Source organism: Populus trichocarpa, chromosome 1, assembly GCF_000002775.5.
Source record: "Populus trichocarpa isolate Nisqually-1 chromosome 1, P.trichocarpa_v4.1, whole genome shotgun sequence".
In the NCBI taxonomy this organism is placed as follows: Eukaryota; Viridiplantae; Streptophyta; class Magnoliopsida; order Malpighiales; family Salicaceae; genus Populus; species Populus trichocarpa.
Genome location: NC_037285.2, coordinates 39,292,019 through 39,307,762, shown reverse-complemented (window position 1 = coordinate 39,307,762; position 15,744 = coordinate 39,292,019). Strand labels below are relative to the sequence as shown.

Sequence of the window (15,744 nt, the reverse complement as noted above, 5' to 3'; positions counted from 1 at the left end):
CACTATATTTGTATTTTACAGTAAAAATTCACAGATCAGTTATACAGTGTAATACCTAAAACAAAATTTGAGGTACCTACAAATAAATTCAAAAAGGTCTACAATTTTTTTTTGGAATTTTTTGATATTCAAAAAGTCCTGTTTGGCTAATTATCAAAATAAAAAGGGATGAAAATAAAGAGGTAAAGAATAAGGATGTGTTTTGCCAATCACATCCTTGATCCAAAGCAAACTTAGCAAGCCCGGTTCAATCTCAACCATTTTTTTTTCTTTTATTTTATTTTTGGGGTTGGGTCTGACCCAATCAATATAGACTGAGCTGAACCCAGCTGGTCCAGTCTGGCCACTGGCTTGGACAGTGACCCGGTTGAGAAGCAGGCGTGCATGACAACGCACGCTTGCTACAGAAACAAAACATGTATTCATTGCTACTGGTGAATTATAATCCACAGCTACAGTAGCAAGTGAATTATAATTCACAGCTACAGTAGCGTGAATTATAATGCAAAGGATAAATTAAACTGTAAAGCGGGGGAAGAGAAGAAGAGAGAGACTGACCTGGTCTGCTACTCCTGAAGATGAAGACGAAGTTGAGGACGATCGGTGCTCTGGTTGGGCGACGTTTCTTTCTCTCCTTTTGCTACTGTTTTCGTTTCTGATTCTCCTTTTCGTTCAATTCTTGTCTGCACTCTTCTTCTTCTTCGTCTCTGTGTTATCCCTTGGTTTTCTCTGTGTTTCTCTTCAGGAGCCGCTGCTTTAAGACGAAGATGTTGAGGAGGGAGGGTTGGTTAACCAATGTTCCCCTCTGCTTCTGTTTCTTCTTATCTTCACTTGTTCTGGTCACCGGTTTTCTCTCTGTCTCTATGTTCTTCTTCTTTTTCTCCTCTCTATTTTCTTGACTCTCTCTACACTCTCTCCGTCTGTTCTTTTTCTTTGCGTTTTCTTTCAGTCTCCTCTTGCTTGCTATCCTCTGTCCGTTTTTTTTTAGGCTGTCTGTCCTCCCCCTGGTTCGTGGCCTTCTCTGGCTTTTATAAAGCCAGAGAATGGCCTCTGTTCGAGCGTTCATGCCTCAAGATAATGGGGCACGTTCGCTCCTGTCATTGAGAAGAGTCAAGACTGTTGGCCACTATATCATGGCCTCCAAAGAGGGTGTCGTGGAGGGTAATGGGCAGCTGTACATTCCCTGCAAAACCAGTCCCTGGGATGAGGTAGAAGGCGATAACCAGTTTTATGACACGCCGCCGTTTTCTACTATGCAGTGGCTATTTAAGATTTGGTCACTAAGTTCTGAAATTTTGTAATCAATCCCCTGGATAAATTGTAATTGGAACCCTACATTTTAGCATCATTTACAAAATGATCCTTGAACTTTAATTTCTTTCAATTTTAACCCGAATCATCTCCAACCTTTGGTATTTCTTCAATTAAGCCTCTGATCATTAATTAAACTAATTTCAAGTCCAGTTATGTCCTCAAACTTTCAATTTATGTTGTCTTGACCCAAATTTCAATTTATTCTTCATTTATTTTATTTTTTATTATTATTTTTACAAAATAAAATAAAATAAAAGAGTAAAAAATTGGGTTATGACAAGGTTATTTTACAAATTCATCTTTTTTCTTTTCAAAATCAAAAAATCAAAAAATAAAATAAAAACTGGCATTTTAGCAAAAGTAAGCTAGGAAGATTTCACATGTAGAAAATATCAAGTTATAATTTTAGATAGAATCAGAAATCTAATTGTATCCCATTTTATCCAAAACTGGAGAGACAATGAAAATTCAAGGTCAAATTACATGATTATTGAACAAATCTACATAAAAATTAAGCTTAAGGACATAATTAGATTTTTAATAGGCCAACTTGATTTAATCATGAGCGAAATTAAAGTTTAATTATGTTTAAGAATTAATTTGGGTACAATTGAAAGATTTAATTAGGTATAAGGACTTAATTATATTTTAAATGAGTCAAATTAATTTTATTAAGAGCTTAATTGGTGAAAAAATAAGTTTGGAAGCCCAAAATAGTTAGGATTCTTCAGGGTTGAATCAAGAGTCATAATTTAGTATCATTAAAGACAAAATATCCATCTTCCATCCCCTATAATAAAGGTAGATTCCCTAATTATAATGATCATGATTACACTTAAACATACAAATTAACATTATCATATCCAATTCATACTTTGAAATCCTATAATTTTCCCTAACCATAATTGGCTGCCCTGGGCTTAGAATCCATGGTTAGTAATAAAAATATAAATTGCCCTCATAAAATCACAAAAATTCAATCAAACTAATATTTCCATACAAATAACTTAATATCTATGCATTTTATTTTACATGAATCACAATCATAATTAAACACAATTCCATCATCATACAAATAAAGATCAATCATCACAACATCATTTAAAATAAAAAAAATCAATCCAATTTAGTCAAATTTCTACACTTTCATAATTCCAAAATATAACAACAATAACTAAATTTTTAGCAATTAATATTATAATATTCAAAATCAATCTTAAGCATTCCCCAATATCATTAACATCAAAACTAACTCAATTTAGTCAAATTCCCAAATCCTCCAAAGTTTATAACCATGGTGGCCACTTTCATTTTTTAATTTTCATAATTGATTTTTAATTTCTTCAATTTAATCTTTATTCATGTCTTCACAACCCTAAATAACTATGAATTATATAATTTGAAATTTCCATTTAAAATTACATAAACCCTAAAAATTCAAAATTAGATATTTTCAATCCCCCATCATCAATAATCAAGAAGACAATTGCATTTAATTGAAACAAAATCTCTTGCCATAACTAATTAACCCAAATTAACGAGTCTTTTGCAATAAAATCCAAAAATTCCTTATTTCTCTTTCATTTGTCACATTTCTCTCTCTATCCCTTAAACTCCCAACATCTCTCTGTCTCTAAGGTTTATTAGTTTGATTTAGTTTTTTAAGGTAGAAATTACCTAGTTCAAACTCTTCATTCTATCCAATTTGAGAGAAATGACAGAGAGGATGGAGAGGAAGAACAAAAATCAAGCTTTCTTTCCTTTTGAAACTGTTGGCTGCCAATTATAAAAAGAGAGGGAAGATTTTCCTTTTATTTACAATAATTCCACTCCTTTAATATTTCATATGCTATTTCTATTAAATCTTTGATTTTTGGTAATTTTCGCATACAAATTTATTTTTATTTTGTCTGAGGTTTTAGGCTAATTAACCAAGTATTTCTACAACTAGATATATATTTTTTTTAATTGTGAATTATGCTATATAACACGAGGTTTACATAGATTTTGGAGACTGCATCTAAACATGAAACTATAGGATTGTTTAAAAGAGAACAATATGGAAAGGAGGTAACAAAGTTAATTACTTTTTATTTTAATGTTGGTGACAAATTATGATAAGTGATCAATGTTGGTGTGATGATGTGTTTGTTTATGCAAATGGTCAAGATTGAAACAAATTTTAAAGAATACGAGAAGGAAAAGCTAGAGAAAAATAACAAGAGAATGGGTTTGATTACTACTTGTTTGATTATTTTTTAGATTTTGAATATAAATGCCAATAAATCATGTTGCCAGTGTGGAGGAGCTTCAATTGCATAAGCAAGAAAGAAAAGGAAAAATAAAGAAAGTTTTGTGTTGTCTTTTATTAACGCTCATGAGAATAGATGTGTCAAAGAGGACGATCAAAACAATTTGAGATCATATGATTTAGCATGGTAAGCTATTTACTTTGTGAATTAAAATTTTGTTTTGTGTAGGTTGTATTTTATGGGGGGAAAATATCTTTTATTTTGAAAAAATCATTGATATGTTGGGTGATTTTTTTGTCTTTTTGGCCATAAAATTCCTGATAATTTGGCCATAGACTGTCTTTTTGGCCAATGTAATTTTTAAATTGGCCATTTGGAAAACAAACTAGACTCTAAGAAGGGATTTGATGATTTTTATTTGTTTTCTCTATCCTTTTATCAATTTATTTATGATAATTTTTTAATTGATATTGGTTGACTATATATTAGATCATTATAGAGGCCAACAATAGCATTACTGTATTTAACAGTTATATTGATGAAATATTCTTTTGGTATTTACTTTACCTTTTTGTCGGCAAGTATTTTACCAACTGATTCGCGGATGAAAACCGTCTATCAGTAATTTATTTTCTGTCGGCATGTTCATTGATGAAAAAAATCCGATGGTTTTACAAACAGATAATGCGCGCAAAAAAAAAACATTACTCACTAAAATATACCGATAGAATTATTTCATCGATGATTGACAGTGGCATTTGGAGTAATTTTATTCCAACCCTCTATAAAATACCGACGGAATAATTACGTCGGTGATGTAACAGTTGAAGTGGCATATGTGGTAATAGTTTTCCAACTCTTTGGAATATGAGTCCGTCGGTAACTCCGTCCGTAATAATTAAAAAAAATCTATTGAACAAAAAAAGAAAATAACTAAAAAAAATTAAAATTGTATAAAATTCAAGTATGTAAAAATAAATTATCTTAACATAAAAGCTAAATATTTATTACAAATTTATATTTTCAAAGACAATGAAACTAGAACAAAGGCGGCACTGGAGGATGAGAAGAAGGCTAGTCGTTCCAGGACCATAGAGCCAAAAAAAGGGTGCTCATGTACCACTCATCTATGATCTAATATCCATGACCATTGATCGAAGTTCTTAATATTCCACAGAGAGTTGTTCATATTTTTCATTTAGATAGGCCGTAATGTTCTTGCACTCCTTATTGTAACAAGGTCGTGAACTCTAGAGATTGGGTGTTCGGTATCGATTGCAAGCTCTCAACGGTTGAAACACTATGGGTTGTCTGCAAGTTCTTGGTCTTAGTGTTGGAGAGTCCGTACACCTGATTTCTATCGGGTCCACCAGACGATCCTGCCTCTATCCAAATAAAACGATCATCTCCGTATCTCTTCTTTAACTAGTTTTTATATGTCTCATGGAAATAAAAAATAAAATCATCAAATTCAATTCAAGAAAATAATAACTTATGAAAGAAAATGGTTGAATGAACATATCATAAAGTATTGGGCATGGTTGTCGACGCATTGCTGTACCCCTTTTTGGCAGTCCTCTTTACGCATATGCGTCTCCACAAAAAGCTCAATTGGGTTTGGCTCACGTTTAAGAGTCGTAGCCTGCAAGAAAAAAATGTTACGAGTTAAATATATTTATAAATAACAACAAAATAATTAAAGATAGATGTGATTAAAATTAATCTTACCATTCACTTCACATGCAAAACAAACATAACGAAGCTGCTAGTGTGTGTGGTAACTAAACCATGAATTTGCCTGCTCTGGTTCCCTACACTGGATTGTGAGTGTTATGCGAAATGCTCGGACATCACGTGCTAAATATATTCCGCCCATATATTTTCCAAGATGTATGGCGGCCTGAAATCCTTTCTAAATTGTCACGTCATTCAAGCCTGATATAGTGTTTTCTCAAGCATAATTTTTAGATCTTTGTTACGCATCATATAAAAAATCACGTAACTTACATGATACAAATGTATTCTATATTGGATAATGACAAATGAAATTTTAATATTTAAAATTAAAAAAAAATTATCGTATTATTTTTTATGTTACCTTATTGCAGCGTGATTCTCCCAAACTCTCATTACAACATTATCATTAGCTATATCCCACTCAAATTTAACCTTGCATTAAACATTTATAAAAAAATAAATCAATAATTTCAATCAGGATGTTTGGAAACCATGCATCAACATGTGGTTTCCAATCTTAAATCTTAAAGGAATTAACATTAATGATAGTATAATTTTTAAGTTAACATTAATCTTAAATCTTGTAAATCATGCATCGATATGTAGTTTTCAATCAGGATGTTTGGAAACCTGGCACCACTGAAACAATGAAAGCTCACACCGACGGATTTGATCCGTAGGAAAAACTATGAATTCTGGTATTGTGTATCACATGAACATGCTGCATTTGGAATAAACTGTACTGGAGAGTATCAATTCTATACTGTCTAGAAACCGCACTATACTGCAACCTAAGACATTCTCAGATGTATATAAACCCAAAAGTTGGGGCATAATCTATCGTATGTCTCAATTATTAAAAATTGCTCCTATATTAGTAATTTGTTCAATAACACTTAATTTGTATTTATAAAATTGGTTCAATTGGATATGATATGAACTAACAATTTTCTCATAAGAAGAGAATGAATTGAGTTGTACAACTCATCTATAGATCCAAAAGTGGAGAATTAAATGATGAAAAGCATCCTCTACACATCTGATGAAGACTACTCCATGGCCTCATTATAACCATGTTTTTCTCATTTAATTTTTTGACATCGTAACTACTCTGTTATTAATCTAACAAATTAGTCCTCAGGAACATGTCAATTAATCATTTCTTGACATTGGTTATTTAATTAATGTTACCTGTCATTCATTTCTTCCTCCCAACCAAAAAAAACCTATAATTAAAAATTTAATCCCGAGTTAAGCCAACTTGCAGATTCGCAAATCAAGCAAAGAGTCAAAATTTTGCACTTAACTTTAATAGGTTAAGAGAAAGAAAGATAGGTAAAAATGCTAAGTAAATAAAGAAAATTAAATAAAAAAAACTTTAAAAAATAAATTACAAGAAAGTGAAAAAAAAAAGCTTGTAAATTGCATAAAACTTGTGAATAAGTTTTATATATGGGGCTAAGTACCATATTCCAGCTACTAGATGATTTATTTATAATTTTATAAAAATAGAATTTCACATGAATTTAAAATTTAATTCTATATAAATTGTCCATGACAAATAAAGACAGTACAATCTTAATTCTAATATAATTTGTATTCTTTATTCACGTGTATCCTTCCTAGCTGTATATGTTCTTGTTATACTCAATTGTTGACCACTATTGTGAATTTAATAGTGAATAATTACTGTTTTTAATGAAATATATTGTTTTATATAAATACTGGCTGAATCTTAATCAAAATATCTTAAATTGTTTAAGAGACTATGATAGTATAGTAGTTTAATTATATATTGTTTACGTCCTTATTGTTTTTTCAATTAAATTCTTTATTGATAAATTATTTCAACCAATATATATATCAATAGGCAAATACATATATTTGGATGAGAGGTGCAATACAAAATGTGTTTTGAGTTGAGAAGGAAATATTTCATAACGTTAATATTTTTGTATACAAATCTTAGATGAGTCTTAGATGATCATGAAACACCTATTTAATTCAAGGATTTTTCACGGGTATGGGATTCATTATCATTTATTTCATTTTAAATATTACAAGATTAATAATATGAATAAAAAGAATTGTATGCCAAATAGCTATGTTAATTAGATTAATATACAAACATACAATCCCGTGTTTGTAATGATTTCAACTTCAATAGGAGGTAATTAAAATTGTTCATGAGATTAATTAAAAAGGGATAAATTTATATAATTTAAAATGTTTTACATTAAATAGTCAAGCTTGGAAAAACGTAACTGGACATATACTAGAGTCGTGATTCTCTTTTCTGAAGAACTTGAAGCGTTTCAAGACTCGATGCGTGTAGATTCAGTCTTGTACACCGACACGTATTTCCAAGGACTATAGATGTGCTGAAGCGTTAATTTCCAAGAACTCGGCTTGCGAAGAAATCTGGCGAGTAATTACGAGGAAATTATTGAAGGGTTTTTTCTTAGCTGACAAATGAACTTCTTCAACCATGTATTTTGTCTTACATGCATGGCAAGCAGCCCCACACAGAACAATCCTCGTCTTTACTTTGTATGGCCTCTTCACACAAGTTAAATACAATTAAGTGTGCATCCTATCGGCCTTCCCACTTGCACTGTGCTTTTGGATTTGAGTATCGGACCTCGTAATCGTGACAAATATGTTATGCAATAAAAATGTTTCCACATTATCATAAATTTAGAAAGAGAAAAAAGACATTGACAGCCTAATACGTACATGAATAAATCTCATAGCCGCCATTGGACCTTTGACATGCATGTGATTCCATGGCAGGCATTACAAGTTATACTTCTTGTTGTCTCATATGCATGTAGAAGTAGTTCTTCCACCTTTCGGCAAGTTTGAGGAATGGCCGCAACCACATCAGCAAGATTGAACTTGTTAAGTAATATTTATCTAGTTTTATTTATTGAGGGTAGATTAGTATTTTCAGTTTAACCTAGTTTAACCTATATATAATTCCTTTGTATTTAGGTTAACTTAAGCACTCATAATAAACATATTATTGAGAATTCTAGCCTCCTTTTATGTTTGATCTGAATTACTTTAACATGGTATCAGAGCATAGTTGATCGAATCCTTGGTTTGTTAATTTTATGGAACTCGCTGCCCTTGTAGAAATCATGTTCACCAATGTCAGAGCCACTGCTCGTATCAAAATCGTTATCATCATCCACTTCATTCCCTGTAGGATGTTCCAGCACGCTCAATGCATTCCTTTGAAGCTTAACTTCAGATTCATTTTTCAAAACATCAGACATGGGTTGTTTGACCTATTAAAAGATGGAGGATGAAGATCAGGTTTTGTGCCTGCGGCTGAAGAATTAATATCTGAAACTTTATTTTAGATTCTTCAGCTTCTGCAATTTGGTATTTCTTTTTTGTCTCTGCAATTGTTTTGGTATTTTGTCTTCTCTTCGGTTTTTGCAATTTGGTATCAGCTTTTGCAATTTGGTATTTCTGTTCTGTCTCTGCAATTGTTTTGGTATTTCATCTTCTCTTCGGTTTCTGCAATTTGGTATTCGTCTTCTCTTCGGTTTCTGCAATTTGGTATTTCTGTTTTGTCTCTGCAATTGTTTTGGTATTTCGTCTTCTCTTCGGTTTCTGCAATTTGGTATCAGCTTCTGCAATTTGGTATTCGTCTTCTCTTCGGTTTTTGCAATTTGGTATCAGCTTTTGCAATTTGGTATTTCTGTTTTGTCTCTGCAATTGTTTTGGTATTTCATCTTCTCTTTGGTTTCTGCAATTTGGTATCAGCTTCTGCAATTTGGTATTTCTGTTCTGTCTCTGCAATTGTTTTGGTATTTCGTCTTCTCTTCGGTTTCTGCAATTTGGTATCAGCTTCTGCAATTTGGTATTTCTGTTCTGTCTCTGCAATTATTTTGGTATTTCGTCTTCTCTTCAGTTTCTACAATTTGGTATTTGAGTTAAGTTTCTGCAAAAAAAAAAATAAAATAAAATAAAATTGGAGTGATATTTTGTCTTCCGCTTCTGCAAAATCTGGTATTTCGACTTTCCTTCAGCTTCTGTCATGGCATTTACTACCAAAGAGATTGTTTGGTTACGTTGGTTACTTGCTGATATGAGAGTTTTCTTTTCTCATCCTACTCCTATGAATTGTGACAACCAGAGTTCTATTCAGATTGCTCACAACTCGGTTTTTATGAGCGAACTAAGCACATTGAGATCGATTGTCATCTTACTCGTCATCATCTCAAGCATGACACCATTACTTTGTCTTTTGTTCATTCTTCCTTGCAGATTGCAGATCGCATTTCATATCTCGTTTTCGTTTTCTAGTTGGCAAACTCTCGATGCTTGCAGATGCCGCATCGTGAGTTTGAGGGGAGATGTTAAGTAATATTTATCTAGTTTTATTTATTGAGGGTAGAATAGTATTTTCAGTTTAACCTAGTTTAACCTATATATAATTCCTTTGTATTTAGGTTAACTTAAGCACTCATAATAAACATATTATTGAGAATTCTAGCCTCCTTTTATGTTTGATCTGAATTACTTTAACAGAACTGAATGATAGATTTTTAGTCTCTCCAAATGATATCAAAGAGGGTGCTGTCAACTTCTTCTCATCTCTGTTTGCCAAGCCACAATGCAAAAGAATTGAAATGGGAGGCTCGGGATTCTCTAAAATCTCATAAGCAAGATCAGTTTGGTTAGAAAGATTACCTTCATTGGAGGAAGTGAAGCAAGCTGTATGGGATTGTGACGGTTCAAAAACCCCCGGTCTTGACGGGTTCACCTTCTCCTTCTATAAAAAGACATGGAATCTTATCAGCTCCGACATCTTTGTGATGGTCAAAGAATTTTTCAGAACAGGTAAATTACCAAAGGGGATTGGCTCATCCTTTGTAACGTTGATCCCAAAGACTAAGGGGTCGTGCAGATTCTCCCAATTCCGGCCGATTAGTTTGATTCATGGGTTATATAAAATAGTGGCAAAACTATTGTCCACTAGGCTCATAAGTGTCTTGCCAGATGTGATAAGTGTAAACCAGTCTGCTTTCATTGCGGGGCGTCAGATTCTAGATGGGTTCATGATAGCAAACGAGGTTGTCCATGCTATTCGCAGTAAAAAGGACCACAAGTTTTTGCCAAAGGTAGATTTTCATAAAGCCTTCGACTCGATTTTGTGGGAGCATATCGATTCTACCATGGGCTATATGGGTTTCGGCTCTCATTGGAGGAATCTGATTTCTGAATGTTTGTCCACATCTAAATTGGTCATCCTCATAAACGGCTCTCCTAGCAGAGAATTCAGTGTGGAGAGGGGTCTCAGGCAAGGGGACCCCCTCTCTCCTTTCCTATTTGACATAGCAGTTCAGGGGCTATTAGTTTTATTCAACAGGGCATATGATTCGGGTTACTTCAAAGGCTTGCAGACTTTTCCAGGGCATCACATAACCCATTTGCAATATGCAGATGACACTCTGATTTTCCTGCCAAATGATTATTCCTCTCTTCTGCATGCCAAGAGGATCCTTCGCTGGTTTGAGATCATTTCCGGACTGAAAGTTAATTTCTATAAGAGCTCACTTATAGGAATTAATTTGGACAACGTATACACTTCAGGTCTGGCTAACGCAATTTTCTGTCGCAGTGACACTTTCCCAGTCACATACCTTGGGCTGCCTCTTGGTGCTAACCCAACTAGGCTCTCCACTTGGATACTGGTATTGTCAACAATCAGAGCAAAGTTAAGCAAATGGAAAAGGGAAGCTTCTGAGCATGGCTGGGAGAATATGTCTTATTAAATCTATCTTAAACTCTCTACCTCTATACTATATGTCTGTTTTTACAATGCCAAAGGGCATTACAAAGGCTATATCCTCCATCAATCGTTGTTTTCTCTGGAAGCGCACCTCAAATTCACATGGTATTTGTAAGGTTGCTTGGCACAAGGTAATTAAGAGTAAGCCGCTTGGAGGTCTTGGGTTGGGTTCTATTCACAACAAAAATTTGGCTCTGATGTTTAAATGGCTCTGGAACCTTGATAAAAGAGTGGTAGGAGGTTGGCAAGATCTTATCCTACGAAAGCACCGGCCATACTTCGTAAATGGCCTTCCTGTGTTTGCAGGCTCTTTATCTCCAACTTGGCGTGGCTTGGTATCTGCAATTTCATTAAATCACAGCATATCCGCTCCCCTCCAATCCAATGTCAGGTTCAAGGTGGGCGATGGGAGAAACATCAGGTTCTGGTCTGATTCCTGGCTAGGCCACGCAGCCCCTCTTCAGTTCATGTTTCCTAGGCTTTACAACCTCTCCCTGCAGCAATCTTTAAGCATTGCAGAAGTCCATAACCAAAGTGATAACTCAATCAATCTTTCTTGGAGAAGACCCCTTCGATCCCGCGAGCTCTGTATGCGGGAAAGCTTGATAGCAGAAGTGGAACGTGGTCTAGTCTTCTGTGATGGTGAAGACAACAAGATTTGGAAATCCCACAGCTCCAACGTTTACACAGTCTCCTCAGGATGCCATCTTCTTGATGGTTTAATTGTTTCAACAAACCTTCACTCCCCTGTTCTGCTTTGGAAAGGGTTTGCTCCTCCGAAAATAGATGTGTTCATATGGCTTCTCCTAAACGGCAGTGTTTGCACAAAATATTTCTTAGCTAAGAGAAGAATCATCAATTATGAGGAAGCTCTTTGCCCTTTCTGCTGCAAGGAGATTGAGACTATACATCATCTCTTCCATCTCTGTCCTACATCTTGGTCTCTCTGGGGTAGACTCTTTAGTTGGTTTGGGTGTGTAGGCTGTCTGCCAAAAGACCCAAATCATAACCTTCAAGAATGGTCTGGCCTGTTAAAAGGAAATTTTCAACGTCAAGCAATTACCCTTCTCTGTAAAGGATTATACTGGTCAATTTGGATAGCGCGCAACAATATGATCTTCGACTCCAAAAATCCAGACTGAGATGTGATTTTTGACCTCACCTTTCATCGGTTGGCCTTTTGGTTGAAGTCCTCTGTTAAAAATTTCAGTTACACAGGTTCCGATCTTTATAGAAATCATGAATGTATCATGAACTGGACTAACTAGTCGGGGTTGTAAATTTCTTGCTCTCTTTATGTTTTAATTCCCCCCTGTAATCTTTCTTATTGCAGCCCTCATCTTCTTAATGGGGTCGCCTATTTATAATATACTCGATTACTATATAAAAAAAAAAAGTAGCAATCGTAGAATGGCCCCTCAGACATAGGATCCTGGCTCTTTTATTCGTAGAAATAACTTGGATGGTTTCCTTCCTTGTATATATATATGGAAGAGAGGAAAGGAGTAAAAATGGAGAAATTTTTCTTATCTTGGTTGGAGATGAGAATAAAAGAGAAGAAATGGAAAATATTAGGGTTAACAACAAAATACCTTTAGTAAGTGCATCAATCAGTTATCCCTTAAATATTAGGGTTATATATATATATATAAGTTCTATTTTTAAAATGCTGTTTTGTACGGTGTCAAAAATCGGCCACAAAAAATAGTAGAATATACTTGCACACAATATTTAATGAAATGATACAGAAAATGAATGAGAAATAAAGTCCAGATTATAACCCCTGAATAAAGGAGAAAAATCTTAAGGTTGAAAGTTGACGAAGTAAAATATAAATTGAGATCTCTAGGCTAACAAGTATGGAGGAAGAGAATCAGCTCTAGTACTTTGTTATTTCGTTAAGAATACAATGGGTACTTTGCCTCACGCCTTCTCGTTGTTCGCTCTAATTTTGCTCTTGACATCCGGTACAGGAGCCGATCAAAGCACCAAGACACAGGCTATTTTCAAAGGAAGTGCTAGAATAGGAGCTATTGTGGATACAAGTTCCCGTATTGGCAAAGAAGAAATAGTAGCGATGGAAGTTGCAAAGGAGGATTTCTATGGCTTCGGAAATCTAACATTTTTGTTAATAAATGACTCTCAAAAGGATACCATCCATGCAGCTCTTGAAGGTAACTATATGTTTTGCTTTTGAAATAAGTATCGTTTGCCTTAAATTAAGATAAATCCAAGCTCACATCTGTGCGTTGCTTATACAGCTAAGGATCTTATCGACACACGACAAGTACAAGCCATTATAGGACCACAGACATGGGAAGAGGTGTCATTAGTTGCTGAGATTGCCAGAGAAACACAGGTTCCAATTCTTTCTTTTGCTGACACAGCTCCAGAATGGGCACCTGAACGATGGCCTTCTCTACTTCAAGCTTCACCTGATAAGCGTGCTCAAATGAAAGCTATAGCTGCTATTGTGCAATCATGGAACTGGCATCAGGTCATTGTGATATATGAAGATACAGATTCTTCAGCAAGGGGAGTCATACCACATCTACATGATGCCCTTAGAGAAGTTAATTCAGAAGTAAGCCAATTTGTAGCCTTCTCTCCTTTTGCTTCTTCCGATTCAATCTCCAAAGAGCTTGAAAATATCAAAAGCAAGCAGTACTGTAGAGTCTTTGTTGTTCATTTGTCCTTCAAATTGGCTGTGCGGTTATTTGAAATGGCAAAGAACATGGAAATGATGAAAAAGGACTATGTATGGATCACAACAGATCCCTTTACAAGCCTTGTCCATTCCATCAATGCCTCTGTAATATCCTCAATGAAAGGAATTCTAGGAGTCCGGAGTTACTACCCTAAAATGGGACAGCATTTCGAGAACTTTAATCAAAGATTTCGTACACGTTTTAGCAGAAAATATCCCCGAGAAGAAAAGAAAGAGCCTGGGATTTACGCCGTGCAAGCCTATTATGCTATGAGGACAATAGCTCTTGGATTAAATAAGACCGGAAGTAAAAGGGGAGGGAAAGAGTTGTTGGAAAACATTTTGGACGCAGACTTTCATGGTTTATCAGGTGAAGTTAAATTCAAAAACCAGAATGTTGCTGCAGCAGAAATATTTGAGATCGTGAATATTGTAATAGGAACGGGTTACAAAGAACTCGGGTATTGGTCCAATGGATTGGGATTCTCGGAGGACATCCATGAAAATTCTATTTATAACTCGTCAATGATTGATTTGGGGCAAGTGTATTGGCCAGGGGGTCCTAGGTGTACCCCAAGAGGATGGACTGCACTGACAAGTGCTAAGCGATTGCGAATCGGAGTGCCTTCCATGTCAGGCTACAAAGAATATGTGAATGTGGATGATCGCTTGGGAACGAACTTCTCTGGTTTTTCAATCGAGGTCTTCAAAGCAACTACAGAATCAATGAAAATGGAATGTGATGATTGCATGCCATCCTTTCCGCTATACGAGTTCCAATACTTCAATGGAAGTTACGATAAACTTGTAGAGCAAATTCATCTAAAGGTAAGAGGCAGCTTGATAGAGTGAAATGATTAATTAAATTTTCATTAATTGATCATGCATGCACGCATATTCTGAAAAAAATATATATATATATATATACTTTAGACTAATCATACTTGTACTTGGACTTTTTGCCCACAACACCAGAACTTCGACGCAGTAGTTGGTGATGTGGAAATAGTTTCAAGCAGATACCAATATGCAGAATTCACCAATCCATATACTGAAACAGGATTGGTGTTGATCGTCCCGGCTCGTTCGAGCAGTAAAGCATGGTCATTCGTTAAACCATTCACCACAACCATGTGGGTTTTAATCTCAGTGATTACAGTCTACAATGGTTTTGTTGTTTGGTGGATAGAACGAAAGCATTGTGATGAACTACAAGGCTCCATCCCAAATCAAATTGGGATCATGATTTGGTTATCCTTCAACACTCTTTTCTCCTTGAATGGTAAATTAAAGTTTTTAGTTCCAATAAATTTCCTTCTTCGATTTGAACTTTTGAAAATTTATAACTAATCCTTTAACAAGCAATTAATTGACAATATCTTGCTGACAACGATTTGATTTAGGGCCAAAGCTTCATAGCAATCTATCAAGGATGTCAGGGGTGGTGTGGCTGTTTGTGGCTCTAATCATCATCCAGACGTACACAGCCAACCTCACAAGCATGCTAACTGTTCAGAGGCTTGAACCCACTATACCAAGCGTTGAAGAACTATTAAATAGCAATGCAATGGTTGGATATTGTACAGGTTCCTATATGGAAAGATATTTGGCGGAAGTTTTAAAATTCAAGAGCCAAAACTTGCTGCATTTTCGGTCAGCAGCAAGTTATGCTAAAGGCTTCGAGGACAGGAATATCTCTGCTGCCTTTCTTGGAACTCCCTATGCCAAGATATTCCTTGCAAAATACTGCAATAGATTCATCCAAATTGGACCAACGTACAAAATTGGAGGGTTTGGATTTGTAAGATCTCGCGCTCATATTTATTCACCTTTTCCGTTCATTAATAATTTTCCTGAAATTACTATGGCTAATTTACATTCTTCCCGGCCAAACCAAACTATGCATGTAGGATTAGTTCTTGTAA

The 15,744-nt window shown here is 34.9% G+C and overlaps 1 protein-coding gene across 10 annotated transcripts in view; it reads left to right on the top strand.

Moving 5' to 3' along the window:
- LOC7485146 (glutamate receptor 2.7) overlaps positions 1 to 15,744 on the top strand; it is an 83,313-nt gene that overhangs the window by 47,647 nt on the left and 19,922 nt on the right. For 2 of the 10 annotated variants that reach the window (XM_052445963.1, XM_052445962.1), the window contains exon 2: positions 13,287 to 13,471. The exons of 3 other annotated variants lie outside the window; for them this stretch is intronic. Coding sequence is in view for 5 of the 7 variants with exons in the window: in XM_002300376.4 (XP_002300412.2) it covers positions 13,022 to 13,286; positions 13,374 to 14,647; positions 14,795 to 15,101; positions 15,223 to 15,620 (2,244 nt within the window). In the remaining 2 variants the exon portion in view is untranslated. Of the gene's footprint in view, positions 1 to 12,884; positions 14,648 to 14,794; positions 15,102 to 15,222; positions 15,621 to 15,744 lie in introns of those variants that run through there. 5 more of the 10 variants (XM_052445946.1, XM_052445956.1, XM_002300376.4 and 2 more) reach the window with 4 other exon arrangements.